We start from the raw sequence: 14769 nt of genomic DNA, 5'->3' as shown, positions 1-14769 counted from the left end.
ATGAATTTCCTGAGGTTCTGATCTCACCATTTACTGCCTTCTGCACAGGGCATTAACTGAGAGTAAAAAACCACACTTTGAAGTTAGATTAGGTACATCCCACTTCTAGTCTTGTTCCAACTTGTGAGTAAAATACTTGTATTTGACCAAGGATTTGACCCGCAGCAGTAATTCAAAGCCTTGAGGCCACTGGGGCTCTGTGCAGAGCTATGTTAAATAATAAAAACCACTGATAATTCCCCAGATCTTGAGGAGAATGTGATTGTGTGAAGAATCTTGAAGGACACTGATGGTACTTGTGACCAGAATGTTTCATTTTACTAGTGTGGGGTTTCGGGCACGTCGTCCTTTTTGGGATGAGCTGTGAGGAGCTGTAGTCACTGTGCTGTGTAAGAGCAGCCTTGGTCCCAGACCTGCTGTAGAAATGACAGGTGTTTCATGTATCTGTTATGTAGATGCCCTGCAAGTAGTTTTATCTACAGATCATGCTTTGCATATCAGTTTGTGTGGTTGAAAGATTCTTTTTTCCCCAGTCCAATTCTTTATGATTAACAATTAGTCTCATTTCTCAATTATAGTCACGCTGTCTTTAATTCCAAACAAATCTATCAACTTGCTTATTGTGCTGGTTAGTAAATCTACCAGGATAACCTTTTGTTCCCCTTTTCTTTCCAGAAATTATACCTTCTGATCCGAGGTTCTTGTTTGAACTGTCACATGCTGACATGTACTCGAGCCGTGGTTCACTTACTGCTGAGTCAGCTGAAGGTGCTGGAGAAGGGGTTTCTTCATGCTGTCTATGATCTTGAAGTCGTTCTGAACAGGGCAAGTACTGTGTATTGCTCCATCCCTCTTGGAGTTCTTAGTCCCATAACTATAAAGCTGTGCCCGTTTCTGTTATTCTGTTCCTTTTAGTTTTTAGAGCAATGTGCAGATGCAACAGGTTCAGAAATCGAAGAGGAGCTTAATCGCCACGTTCAGGAAATATTACAGAGCTCTCAAACAAGAGATCAGTGTTCAAATGTAAGTACAATCAGTGCTTCTTCTGAGCTCTCGGGGTTTGTGCTCTTAAAATAGTAATGTGCAGAAGAGAACCTGTCTTTGACTGTGTAGGTGCTGGATCTTGTCCTGGAGTTCTGAACTGTGTTACGTTTAGATGGCTTTTTGAGTGAAATGTCTGAAATTAAACATTAAAAAAAAGATTTTATTTCCTGTTAGCATAACTGCTGGGTTTGTGGAAAACAGTATTTTTTTTTTGGTAGGGAAATATGTTGATGGTGTAAATACCACATAAAAGTCTGATACTGCTGTCAGTACATTACTTACACTTTTGATTCTTCTCTGTATGATGCTCCAGCTATTTTGAGCTGCAGAACATATTTTGAGAACTCATGCATCCAGCAAACTTGCAGAATTGCTTACAGTGAAATTTTTAGAAAGACTTTAGAATTTAGAAAGAATCTAGAATTCTAATTTCCATTTGAATGTAGTTTAATGTACGTTGTTAGTAAAGGCAAATATGAATGAAGAATATATTTAAAGTTTTAAGATCTTTGAGCAGATTTGTTTATAAGCCAAGTTTAATTCCTAATCACTTGTTCCAAATCTAAGCTTAAGCACTTGGTAGATCACACATTCATGAGCAGTCAAAAGAAGTGATTTTTATTGTTCTTCTACCTTCTTAAGTCATCATTAGAGAAAAACTTTGAATTATAACTATGAAATAAATTTAAAAAGGAGGGTGGTGAGCACTGAGGGGTGTATATTTCCAGCAAATATGAGATGATGATGAACGTAAGGCATGAATTAAATCAGTACAAGGGTGTGTGTGCATTGATACTAATAACATCCCTGTTGATAGTAAATGTTAACAGTATAATTTTTAATGAATAATTTTATTACTTTCATTTAATTTTACTATTTTCATTATTTTATGTTGGGTTTTTTTTTTTCTTTATCAGGTCAAAAATGTATGTGGCTGTCGAAATAATCTGATAGCACAGTTCTGGAAAGCACATATGGGTTCAAAGAAATGCCCAAACTGCAAGTAAGTTTAACTACATGAGGAAGTAAATAGCTAGTGTGAAGTTAAATATTGTACTTCTATTAACTTTTGTCTGCCTTTCCCGTTTGATTTTTTTGTTTTTTACCTTTAAGATCCAGGAGATCACTGGTGAGAAAGGAGCATAACAGCAAGCTGACAGTAACCTATCCTTCTACAGTGTACCATAAGTCAGGAGAGGGAGGCATTCTGGATGAAACAGCAGGTAAAATATTTGTCTCCTACTTAAACATGTTTGCACTTTTTTTCCTGCATTGAAGGGGAACAGGTTCCTAGCAGTGACTGTGCACTTGTGACTCATTTATAAAAAACGTAAATAAAGGAGTAAGCTCAGAGGTTGGGGAGTACCTTATTCCATTAAATTTCTCTTGACAAGTCTTCTATGCTTTGCACCTGCAAGTGTCTGTGTGTCAGGAAAAGAAGTACAAAAGCATAAGCTGTGTCAGCTTTAGGGTGGTTTTGGGGCACCTCATTTTTGGCAGGTAGATGATTTTCTGTTAGATTTTTGAAACAGAGAAACTAGATAAAAAATTACCTAGGAGGAAGATGACCAATCTTACTTCAGAAAGAAAATCAGACAATACTAACTCTTATGAAAGAATATCCTCTTAAAGAGGAAAAGAAAGTAGGTGACACTTTTTGGGTTTAATTATTTAGTGTTGAATCAATTTAAACTTACTTTTTTCCTCTTGTATCCTTGATCATTTACACAATGAGATAGAATTGAAGCAGATTTTTGTGTGTTATTCAGCCCTTAGAAAAGGTCTACATAGAGAGTTTATTTTGTTTGCTACTCTGTGGTTTAAATACTAGATTAAATCTCTGGAGTTGTGGCTGAAGAAGCACAATCTGAAGTGTCTTATCTTCTGAAATGGGATGGATCACACAGTTATGTGCATTCTCCATAGCCTGTGTCACAGTTTAATCTCAGAGGGAGTGCTTTTAACCTTGATGTTGATGCATTTCTGTCTAAGGGATGGAAAGTTTTTCTAGGTGAATGGGGAATTGAAGTTTCAGTGTGGAAAAATCTGGTTTTCTGGACCGTAGCCAAAAGAAGAATAGGAAACCTTTATCTGAGGTCATGAAAGAATTACCTTTCATCAAGTTGTGTACTCTGACTTTCCTGAGACACAAGGGGCTGGCCTGCAAGAGAAGTGGAAGTTGAGATCTAAAATCTCTGGCTGTGTTTTTGAAAAAATGACCTTTTTGCTTTTCAGTGGCAAAACCATGTGCTTTCTTTCCTTTCTGAAGTACAGCCAGCCAGACTCTCACTTACAGTATGGATGGGTTGCTGACTGGTGCTATTGTCTGCTGCAGCTATTTCATGGGAACCTTGATCTCACTGGTAGTACCTGAAGCCCACTTAAATGTTCCCCAGCTGCAGGCTGACTCCTGGTTTGTGTTTTGGGCAGTGGATGAGATCATCATGAGAAAGGGTGCAGCTCACCGTTAGTCAAATAAAACATACACTTTAGATGTTAAGGATGAGTCTTGTTTCATTTGCTTATATAGATATCCATTCATCACAGACATGGCTCCTTTTTTTCCCATTCTGAGAAGGCTCTTTCTTTGGTTAATTTCATGTTCCCAAAGCAAACATTTAAATGATAATTTTGATGTAAATGTCAGCCAGTATACTTTGTATGTATTTCCATTCCTTCTCTTAGCTAGAAGCACTTACCATTGTAAGCAAAAAAACCCTTTCAGATTAACCTCTTGAGATTTTCTTTTTTTTAAATAAATATTTTATTTTTATTTCATTTTTTGTTTTTCAGTTATTGATGAAAACCAGTTAGGGAAGAGAGGATACCTGACACCAATGACTGCCAAAGAGTACATCCTGGCTCTGTGGAAGAATGAAGGTAATAATTGTTAATAGCAGTGTTACTTTGTTTTCTGTACCATTTGGTGGACAATGTCTGCAAATGTTCCAGTATTAATTCCTTATCAAATCTTTGCCTTTTACCTTAAGGGCTCGTGGCTGCAAGATAGGTTTTGTGATAGGAGGACTGGTAGCTGGTCAGTGCAGGGTCCTGGATTTAAGGAATAGTTTGATCCACTGTTCTCAAGTTGTGGCTCCCCACGAATCATGACTGTTGTTTACAGAGAGTGTGGTTTTTGTATGGTGCTGCAATTCCTCACAGATAAAGACCAGGAATGTTTTTATCAGTCTCTTGAGTTGCCTGTACTCTTCATCTGTCTGCAGTTGCCAGGAAAAAACAGCAGTTTCATGAATCACTGGCAGTTAGTTGCTGTGAGCTTTCCTCCTGCCGTTTTCCTTTTGCTATAATCTGTATTTCTGTTTACAGTTGTTTCTAAAATACCATGTATGTAACCAAAAACAGAGTGGCAATTCTTTCTAAAGCCTGAAAGTTTTTATTTTAAACAAGCTCAGTAGTGTTTAACTTAGCAGATTCTTTTGACTTGATTGACCAAATGCATCTGGGAATTTGGATTCCCAAACAATGAGAATGAGTTTATATTTCTGTTGTGTCTTCTTAGGTTTCTTTTTGCGTTATCTCTTCCCTGGGATGGATCCCCACGAGAGTTCAGGATTCAGTCCAGACATGTTTTTTTTAGATCTACTTGTGGTTCCTCCTTCAAGGTAAAATTTTCCCCAAAAAGCTTTTGTAGAAATCACAGGGTTTAGCACATATGCTTTTTGCAGGAGTTAGCAAACAATTACACTGATCTGCTGAAGTGTCAGTGGAGTGTTAAAAAAAAAAAAAGTTGTATCAGTAACTGATCATAACTTTTCTGAGTTTGTTAGAAGATTGAAATATTAATTATGGAAAAAAACCCAGTATTAGTATTTTAAATTATTTTAGAATATTATAACTGTAGTACTGGTAGAATTGTTAAGGATCACTCCTCTTTTATGACTGTCGCAGTAGAACGTGTGAATTTTTAAATGCTCACCGTTAGTTTACAGGGATTATTTTTCATGCATTGAAGACTTAGCTTAGAATGTTAGAGGTTTATTATGCTGCTGTTCAGTGGCTTTAATCTTCTCAAGTGATTTTGACCTGCTGTAGGTACCGTCCCGTAAATCGCCTTGGAGATCGACTGTTCACGAACGGCCAGACTGTGAACCTGCAGGCTGTGATGAAAGATGCCCAAACGATACGGAAACTCTTGGTTTTCATGGCAAAAGAACAATGTCAGCCAATAAAATTTGCAGAAGAAATTCAAACAGTAAGAGCTGCTGGCTGTCTTATTCTTTGCTTTTTGGTTGTGAGCGTCGCGTTCGGGTTGGCTCCTGTTTAAACTGTCCCAGTTTTTGCCTGAGCTGTTGGAGCATGTGCTGGTGGAGATGTTCTCCATAGCTGTTTTATTTTTTTCCCCCTCCCCTCTTTCATCTGCCTGGTGCAAAGGAAACAAACATTTTGCTCATGCTCTTTTAGTCGTGGGTTTTGGTGTTGGATGACTGTACATGAGACATAACGGGCTCCTGTTTCTGGACAAGGAAATATGTACAGCACAAACAGCTCACCATAAAACTTTGCCAGTATCTCATCACATGAAAAATGAATGGGGTGGGGGGAAAACCCCTTTAGCTTCTGAACCTAGTAGAGCCAGTTGTGATTGTGGTTATTTTTGACCATTGATGTCTAAATAGAACCAGATAACTTTAGTTAGTAACAATGCTTGTCTGCTGCTGACCAGTTCACGTGGTTGTATAATGGCAAATCATAATGTAGGTCCGTTTGCCTTATTTGTGCATCCGTTGTATCACTGAGAGTTCTTTGATACTGGACTTCATTTCAGCTGAATTTGGCTTATATTTTAAGTGTAAAACATTTTGAAAACATTCTTAGTTACTCAGAATGTAGCCACTAGGTGGAGATCCATTCTTAAGTGTGTGACTGACAGGAGGTTAATGCATTTCCATGTGACTGCTATACAGACATTTAGACTGAAAACAAAGTGATGTAGGTGATAAAAGCACTTGGATTTACATTATTTTTATCTAAGAACAGAATTTTCTAGTTACAGTGATTCATAGCACAGACTGACTAACCAGTAACATCTAATTTAGAAAGAGGACTGTCACTTAACAGCAGATGATCAATTAGCAATCATCTTTTAAAGTCCCACTGGTATATGTAACTGTGGTTTTTAGAGATCTCCCATCCAAGTCAGTTTTTAAAGCTTGACAGCAGACCTGTCTGAGGCTCTTGGTTGCAATAACTTGAAAGTTAAGTTTACACTGTTAATTCTTTGTTGTGTTTTTTTTTTTTTAAACTAGTTTCTTTAAGGAGGTGCAAAATAATGGTGAATGTTTTATTTGCTATATTTAACACTCTAATTGATACTGTAATTTCAGCCTAGTAAATAGAAGATATTTTCTGTAAAGTCCAAGTTTCTAATTTCTGTTTCTGCAGGAGATAGGAGGGGATAATGAACCTCTGGACCGTTCTGTGCTGACAGCGATTCCAGGACAGAGCATTGCAGATAAGCTGTACAACAGCTGGATACGTCTTCAGAGCCATGTCAACATTGTATTTGACAGTGACATGGACAAACTGATAAAAGAAAAATACCCTGGTATTCGTCAGGTGGGTAGCAGGCAGAACCTTAAAAACTCTGGGGTTTTGTGTGTCACAGACAGTTAAATTTAGAGAACCTGATGGAGTAAGAATAAAGTGAATTACTTGTGGGCATTTTCATGATATTCATCACTGTAGTGTCTGGAGAATATGTCTGATGTTGCATACTTTCACATTTTAATCGTTACCTCCTGTTTTCAAAGCTGTTGGAGAAGAAGGAGGGGCTGTTCCGGAAGCACATGATGGGCAAGCGCGTGGATTTTGCTGCTCGATCAGTCATTTGCCCCGATATGTACATTGGTACCAATGAGATTGGCATTCCCATGGTGAGAACAGATAAAAGAGTGTTTCCTTCTGGTGCAGCTGGGGACTGAATTACTGTGTGTTGCTACTGTGTGTTAATAAGGAGCAGTTACACTGACCACCACATCTGAGAAAGAGCATTTAAAAAAAAAAAAAAAAAAAAAAAAAAGGAAAAAGCTTCACGGGGTTAAGAATTGGTGCAAACTTTATAAGTAGATCCTGTTTCTCCTGTGGTCTTTGTGCAGTGTATTTTGCACAGCTGTGGCCTTTAAGAAAGACCACAATAACAACACTAGCTTCATCCATCCTTAATGATTTTTAACCACACAGAGCCTGAATTTGATCTTTTCATTTTATCATCTCTTCTGGTTGCCTATTGGAAATTGTAAAAACAACATCCTTTCTATTCTAATGGTAGAGGTTTTTAAAACAGAAATATATTTATCTGACAGTAGAGTAGACTGAGGAGGAGATGCCTCCAGGAGCTTAAAGTAATTCATGTTTGCATTGTGTGAGTTAACATTTGACACTGTTTTATCAGTGGCTTTTTCGGTTTCAAGCTGAAGTTGAACAACATGTTATTTCTCATCTCTTTTCCCTCCTGTCCAGGTATTTGCTACCAAACTGACTTACCCTCAGCCAGTCACTCCCTGGAATGTCAAAGAGCTGAGGCAGGCTGTCATAAATGGCCCAAAGGTTCACCCTGGGGCCTCCATGGTCATTAACGAGGACGGATCTCGCACGATGCTGAGCGCGACCAGCCTGACCCAGAGGGAGGCCATCGCCAAGCAGCTCCTCACTCCTTCTTCTGGAGCCCCCCAGTCAGGACTGAAGATTGTAAGTATGACAAAGGGATTGTCAGAGCCCTCCTGCACCTGTGGTGCTATTTTTTTTACATAGTAATACTTACTGTCCTGCTCACCAAGACTGCCAGGGCAGGGTTGTCTCGTCTTTTTGAGACAGCTTGTTCTCATGGCTGAGAAAAAGTTGTGGGGTGGGAAGGAAAACATGATCTTTTTTCAAATTCTAAACCCCATTTTTCCATTCTGAATATTACTCTTTCTTTTAATATGCACCTTGGTAAGATGCAGAGTAGTCTTTTGCAGCTAACTGTTCTTGAGAAGTTTAGCAGCATGGAAGATAAAATATTGCTTTCATTTCATGCTTTTACATCCTCCTTCCTCCCTGTCCTTCACAGCAAGTTCTCAGCAATTGGAAGTGCACCCTCAGTCAGTTTTTGCAGGGGGATCTGGACAGGCTGGAGAGATGGGCTGAGACCAGTGGAATGAGGTTCAACAAGGCCAAGTGTGGGTCCTGCACTTGGGTTGCAACAACCCCATGCAGAGCTCCAGGCTAGGGGAAGAAAGCTGCCCAGAGGGAAAGGACCTGGGGGTGCTGGTTGACAGGGGCTGAACATGAGCCAGGAGTGTGCCCAGGTGGCCAAGAATGCCAATGGCATCCTGACCTGTATTAGAAATAGTGTTGACAGTGGGACCTGGGCAATGCTCTCCCCTATGTGGGGCACTGGTGAAGCCACACTTTGAATCCTGTGTTCAGTTTTGGGCCCCTTACTACAGGAAAGACACTGAGGTGCTGGAGTGTGTCCAGAGAAGGGCAGTGGAGCTGTGGAAGGGTCTGGAGCACAAGTCTGATGAGGAGCATCTGAGGGAGCTGGGGATGTTTAACCTGGAGAAAAGGAGGCTCAGGGCAGAGCCTGAACTACCTGAGGAGGTTGTAGCGAGGTGTGAGTTGGTCTCTTTTCCCAAGTAACAAGCGGCAGAACAAGGGTTGTGCCAGGGGAGATTTGGATTGGATTTAGGAACAACTTCTTCATCAAAAGGGTGGTGAAGCATTGGAATAGGCTACCCAGGGCAGTGGTGGAATCATCATCCCTGGAGATTTGTACAAGACATGTAGATGTGACATTTAGGGACATGGTTTAGTGGTGGCCTTGACAGGGCTGGGTTAAGAGTTGGACTAGATGATCTTAGAGGTTTTTTCCAACCTAATTGATGCTATGTCCGTCGTTTCTTCTCTTTGCTTCAGCTTAATCAACCTTTGAAACTTCTTAACTCTATCTCCCTCCATTTCAAGAATTAGGAACTTACTATTTAACTGCTAGGGCAGAGGTTTTGGTGTTGAATAATCTTTTCACATTGTCTGTTATGTATTACCCTGTCTGTAAGAGAGGTATAGTGGATTCGATATTTAAGACTTGAGTATTGCTGTGATGTCAGTCCTCTCAGAACCTGTCACAGAGGTAAACATGACAATATTTAGATTGTACAAACAACTTGTCATACTCCTGTCGATAATCACTTTAGTGGATATATGGGTGTTACTGACAGAAAAATTAAAATGAGACTGTTTTGATAGACCCTGTTCTAAATAAGAATATATTGTGTTGTACTCAAACCTGAAATTATAACTCAGAAATCCTCTGCTCCACCTACTGAGTGGTATTATTGCCTTATTCTAGGATGTCCAGGGCTGGGTGTATTGTGGCAGGTATCAATTTACCCAGTGGGCTTTGGATAAATAGCTTATTGATTCGATCACTGTGGTTTGTAGGAGTTAATGTGTGATTTGGTGGAGAGCAGAGGGTGTTCAGGGGCAAGCAGTCTCGATTCTCTCTGAGTTTTGTGCAGAACTGCACAGTTTTGTGCATACTAGAAATAAAATGGTTTGGGTGTGTGTATCTTTAAAGGTGCAGTCCTTTTTGAACCATGCATGGAAATGCCATGTAGGCAGCAACCAAATTTCCCTTGCAGGTGTGTCGACATATTAAAAATGGAGATGTCCTGTTACTGAACCGCCAGCCCACCCTTCACAGACCTTCCATCCAAGCTCACCGGGCCCGAATCCTGCCTGGAGAAAAAGTGCTGAGGCTTCACTATGCCAACTGCAAGGCTTACAATGCTGATTTTGATGGAGATGAGATGAATGCCCATTTTCCACAGAGCGAGCTGGGTAGGGCAGAAGCCTACACCTTAGCCTGTACTGATGAACAGTATCTGGTGCCAAAGGCAAGTGAAACTGTCAGATAAATGTACTCCTACCTGAAAGCACTTTGGTTTGTTTGTTTTTTCTAATGATAAATGAGAGAATATTGAAACAAATCTATTTATTTACTTCTGAGATTTATTCCTGGTTTCTCTTCTTTCTCCATCTGTGGTTTGTTCATCTGAAGGAAGCCCAGCATGTCCAGTCTTGTTCCTTTGAATGTCAGTGTCCAGAAGAGCTTTAGTAGAGTTGTGCTGTAATGATGAGTTCTTTACAAATTACTTTAGTGCTTTTATCCAGGGGGAATAGTTTTGGGAGCTGGAGGCTTATTAACACCCCCAACCCTTTTTCTTGTTATCTCTTTAGGATGGGAAGCCACTTCCTGGCTTGATCCAGGATCACATGGTTTCTGGAGTCAGCATGACAATCCGGGGCTGCTTTTTCACCAGAGAGCAATATATGGAGCTTGTTTACCGAGGACTGACAGACAAGAAAGGAAGAATTAAAACCTTTCCTCCTGCCATTATGAAACCACAGCGATTATGGACAGGAAAGCAGGTGGTTTATTAATTTACTGGGTTGAAGAATGCCAATGGTTCCATAGTAAGCAGAATGCTGATGCTAAAACCAGGGCTGCTCTAAAAAGCCAGATCCCATCATCTGATCCACACCACATAGATCCTGGTGTATGTTCTTGAGCTGGGAGAGTCATCTTTCATTTAAAATGGCAGAATTAGAATAGGTGTTGCAGATAAAAGTGTAGTGGTGCAGGTGACAGGCATGGGAGCAAGGAAGGTCATAGTAAACTAGGTTATGCCTAAACTTAAAGGCTATAGGTAAATATTCTGGTATTTTTTGAGATCATCATTAGATTGATGTAATATCTGGGAAACCTAAGTGAGTGCTCCATTTTGTGCTATTTAAGAGAGCTTAACATTCAGCCCAAGTATCATGTTTTATAGCAGAGTAGAGGAAGTTCTCTGCCAGTTTTTCATGTAAAACCCAACAGACAGCTCTTTTTTGTTGTTGTTAATTTTAATCTATCTAGTTATTGGAAAAGTCTTTGCTTCCATACGTTTCTAAATAATTATGTGTCTCAGCTCATTGATCTTTCACAGGCTAGAGTAGCATAAGGATATTTCTGTCTTGTCAGATTTCCAGGCTTTTAAAACTTTGCTGTCAGTGGAGAAAATACATACAGGAAGTTGCTTGTCTCCTCCATGCCAAATTCTATACGTTGAGAAGGGAATATAGGAAATAAATAGTTCCTGCCACTCTTCCTGCTTCTTTATAGGTTGTTTCTACGTTGCTAATAAACGTCATCCCAGACAACCACATTCCACTGAATTTGACTGGGAAAGCCAAGATTGGTGGGAGAGCCTGGGTGAAGGGACCTGCAAGCAGATGTCTAAATCTTGATTCAATGTGTGAATCTCAGGTATGCAGCAAGTCTGGGACAGCAGAGAAGGGGGCAGCTCTGGAGGTTGGGGTGGGCTGTGTTGTACTAAAATTGTGTATACAGTAGAGGAATGGGAAGGGCGGTGGACGGATGACAAAGTTAAAAGCAGATATTTAGCAAAAGTTACTGCCAGAAGCGGGTGATTAAAAGATAGGCCTGGGGGTCAGGAAAAACTCTCATCTGGTCCTGACTGATGCAGATTCCATCTGTTTTTGTTAGGCCATGTGTCTTCATTTTTGGACTTTATGGGTGGAAAAACACAGATGGTGTTAGAAGTTTTATTTCTGCTATAAATTCTGGAAGTACAGATAATCTGACCATATTTAACTGTTATGTGAACTTTTTAAACTTAAACCTATTTTCACATGGATTACGCAGAAAAACCTGTAGAGGTCATAGTAAGATCAAAATTTCCATTTTCCTGAATGGCTGTGTTTTATTTTTCAGGTTATTATTAGAAATGGGGAGTTACTGTGTGGAGTCTTGGACAAAGCTCACTTTGGCAGCTCTGCCTATGGCCTGGTCCATTGTTGCTATGAAATCTATGGGGGTGAAACCAGTGGGAAAGTGCTGACGTGCCTGGGACGCCTCTTCACTGCTTACCTGCAGTTGTACAGGGGGTTTACAATGGGTGAGTAACTGCAGCACCTCCTGAGATATAAAGCAGACATTGTTGGGCATAATACGTGCTAATTCTGTAAAGAAAATTTAGCAAGACTGCCCTAGAGTGGTATAGCTGCTTGCCAGCCTTTTTTTGAACTTTTTCTTTCCTCTTCCTGGTTGGTGCATAAACATAAAGTACAATGTTGAGTATGTCCAACAAGTTCTCTCTTCTGTCCATCCTAGTCAAAGTGTACACAGTCTAAATGCCCCGTGTTGAAATTTTGTTTAGATCAAAACCTCCTATGAATCTCTGTTATCTTTTTTGAAAAAGAATTGCTGCACAGAAAGCAGAACAACTGATGAAGCAAGATGGAAGAACTTTGAGGGGTTGTTAATCAGGTCTTGCACCACTCTACTGTAAAACTTTTGGTAAATGTCTGACTTTCATTACAGCTTTGCAAACTCATGCAAGAGTTGTGGAGGCACAGTCCACTATTAGACAGCAATAGTGAGGAACCAAGAGACTGCTGTGAGCCAAGGAAAAGGGAAGGATATCTTTGGAGTGAGGAAGGTGATTTGTTGACTGTAAGATACAGAACACGTGTCAGGAGAGCCAGGGTGCAAAAACTAGTTAGGAAAAGGTAACAAACCTGGGATCACTAGGTAGTTAAAACAATAGAAAATGAGAAGTGGGACTGGAGCAGGAGTGACCATTTTAGTGACTCCTTACAAATAGCTTAGAGCAGTTAGGATTCCAGTCTTTAATTTGTCCTGTTGTTCTCCTTGTCCTGTCATCAGAGGGGTCTGCGTTTTTAATTTACCTTTTTTTAAAAAAGCTAAGAAATGCCAGATTGAGCAACGTTCAGCTAACAGGAATTTTGATGTGGATGGAAGAGGAAAACTAGATTGATGTGGCCCATAAAACATTTGTTTGTGCAAGTGCACCAATTAAAAATTTTTAGAGACTGTTGAATTAAGACTTCTGAAGTTGATTTTGCACCCTTAATGCTTAGTTGATGTTGCATGTTTTTTTTTTGATGGCCTACACCTCCATGAAAAAGCCACTCAATTTTTTTTCTTGTCAAGCTGCAGAATTATAACTTTAATTGTGACTTTCTTTTCCAGCTCTTTGCTCTCAAAATCCCTGACAGCAAATGTGGTTCCTTCCTCAATTCTCTTTCAGTTTAGATCATTGTGTTCTGGGTCTCTTCTTTAACAGGGATTGAAGATATTTTGGTTAAACCTGACGCAGACCACAAAAGAAAAAAAATCATTGAGAAGTCAAAGCAGAGTGGTATTGAAGTAAGTCTGTTTTGCAGGTGGTTTTTTTTTCCCATAATTAAAAATTTTTGAAACCATGCCCTGTTTAATCATGACTGCTTGACACCTATAAACCCCCATATTTTACTTTCAGGCTGTTAGAGCCGCTCTTAATTTGCCAGAAACAGCATCATGTGAAGAGGTCCAAGGGAAATGGCAGGATGCCCATCTCTGCAAAGACCAGAGGGATTTTAACATGGTTGATATGAAATTCAAGGAGGAAGTAAACAATTACAACAACGAAGTTAACAAGGTTGGCATCGAGGCATCTGTGCATACTAATCTTGTTTGGAGACTTTCTTATTAAGTTGGTGAGGGGTTCCTGACTCTTCTGAAGGCTGAAGCTTTCCATCTGTCCCAGCATAAGGCTTCACACACTGCCTCTCCACCTCAGCCTTGTCCTCCCTGAGCGAGATGGCCTAATGTTCAAGATGCTTTTAAAATTATAAATAGAAATATTTGTGATTGTTTTTTCACTTCGTTAAAGCCTTCAACGGGAATTGCTTTGGTTCATTATTTTATTATTAATGTTTGGTTTTCTTCCCTTCCCTCCACCACAACTCTTTAGGTCTGTATGCCCCTTGGTCTCCACAGGAGCTTTCCAGAGAACAATTTACAGTTGATGGTACAGTCAGGAGCCAAAGGATCCACTGTAAACACAATGCAGGTAATCACAGCCAGGATACTCAGCAACTACATATGTTGATGTGATTTGAACTAGAATGTGAGCTCTTGGGAAGCTCTTGTGGGGATATCTAATACCAAAGCAAGATTTTTATTCTGGACTGTGGCATGGAAAAATTTTAGAAGAATGTAATAAAGACCTCAGTGGGTGATGGAGGAGAGTCAGTGTTTATTATAATCTATTTTTGAATCACTTCTTAGTACATGAGGATTTATTGCAGCAGCAGACCTGCTTTTCAGAAGGAATGCTGCAGTTCATGCAAACTGTAGGAGAAAGGATTTTTCCTGGCCTCTGTTGGAGACTGACCCTTTTATCCTTCTTCCACTACTGAATAGGAACAATGAAATCTTTGATTTTGATGGAAATGGCAAGGATGCTTCTTCATTTTGCTTTCTGCAACACAGATACCAAGCAAAAAACACTATATAAAAATACCATCTAAATTTCTGCCTCTGATGAGAGAGAATGACCAAAGCTCAAGAGGGGAAGTGTTTTGGTTTGAGATTTTTGTTCTCTTTCTGAGAGGTGGTAAGGATCATGTAGGGACCCTCAAAAAATTATTTATGATATTTTTAGTTTCACATCTCTTTGTATTAAAATAAACATACACAATGAGAATGAAAATGTTGAGGATAAGTCAGAGGGCTAGCATAACTAATAAGACCAGATGAAATCTTCATTCCTTTTCTGTCTCTCAGTAGCATGAACATTTCATGAAAAAGTTAACATTTAGACACTGAGCATGTAGTGAACATTTTACTTTTTTTTTTTTACTGTATTTTTC

At 39.6% G+C, this 14769-nt stretch overlaps 1 protein-coding gene across 1 annotated transcript in view; it reads left to right on the top strand.

The window, feature by feature from the left end:
• POLR1A (RNA polymerase I subunit A) overlaps positions 1-14769 on the top strand; it is a 32340-nt gene that overhangs the window by 1981 nt on the left and 15590 nt on the right. The window contains exons 3-19 of the mRNA XM_051798663.1: positions 676-825; positions 916-1023; positions 1962-2047; positions 2158-2267; positions 3838-3924; positions 4565-4667; positions 5098-5257; positions 6448-6621; positions 6816-6938; positions 7525-7752; positions 9687-9941; positions 10285-10476; positions 11213-11356; positions 11825-12008; positions 13200-13282; positions 13395-13553; positions 13869-13967. Of these exons, the coding sequence (XP_051654623.1) occupies positions 676-825; positions 916-1023; positions 1962-2047; positions 2158-2267; positions 3838-3924; positions 4565-4667; positions 5098-5257; positions 6448-6621; positions 6816-6938; positions 7525-7752; positions 9687-9941; positions 10285-10476; positions 11213-11356; positions 11825-12008; positions 13200-13282; positions 13395-13553; positions 13869-13967 (2445 nt within the window). The remainder of the gene's footprint in view (positions 1-675; positions 826-915; positions 1024-1961; positions 2048-2157; positions 2268-3837; positions 3925-4564; positions 4668-5097; positions 5258-6447; positions 6622-6815; positions 6939-7524; positions 7753-9686; positions 9942-10284; positions 10477-11212; positions 11357-11824; positions 12009-13199; positions 13283-13394; positions 13554-13868; positions 13968-14769) is intronic.

The sequence above is a fragment of the Manacus candei genome, unplaced genomic scaffold (genome assembly GCF_025592945.1).
Source record: "Manacus candei isolate 608988 ecotype Guabito, Panama unplaced genomic scaffold, ASM2559294v1 h1tg000048l, whole genome shotgun sequence".
In the NCBI taxonomy this organism is placed as follows: Eukaryota; Metazoa; Chordata; class Aves; order Passeriformes; family Pipridae; genus Manacus; species Manacus candei.
Note: the sequence above shows the minus strand (reverse complement) of the source record. Positions and strands in the feature narration are given on the sequence as shown.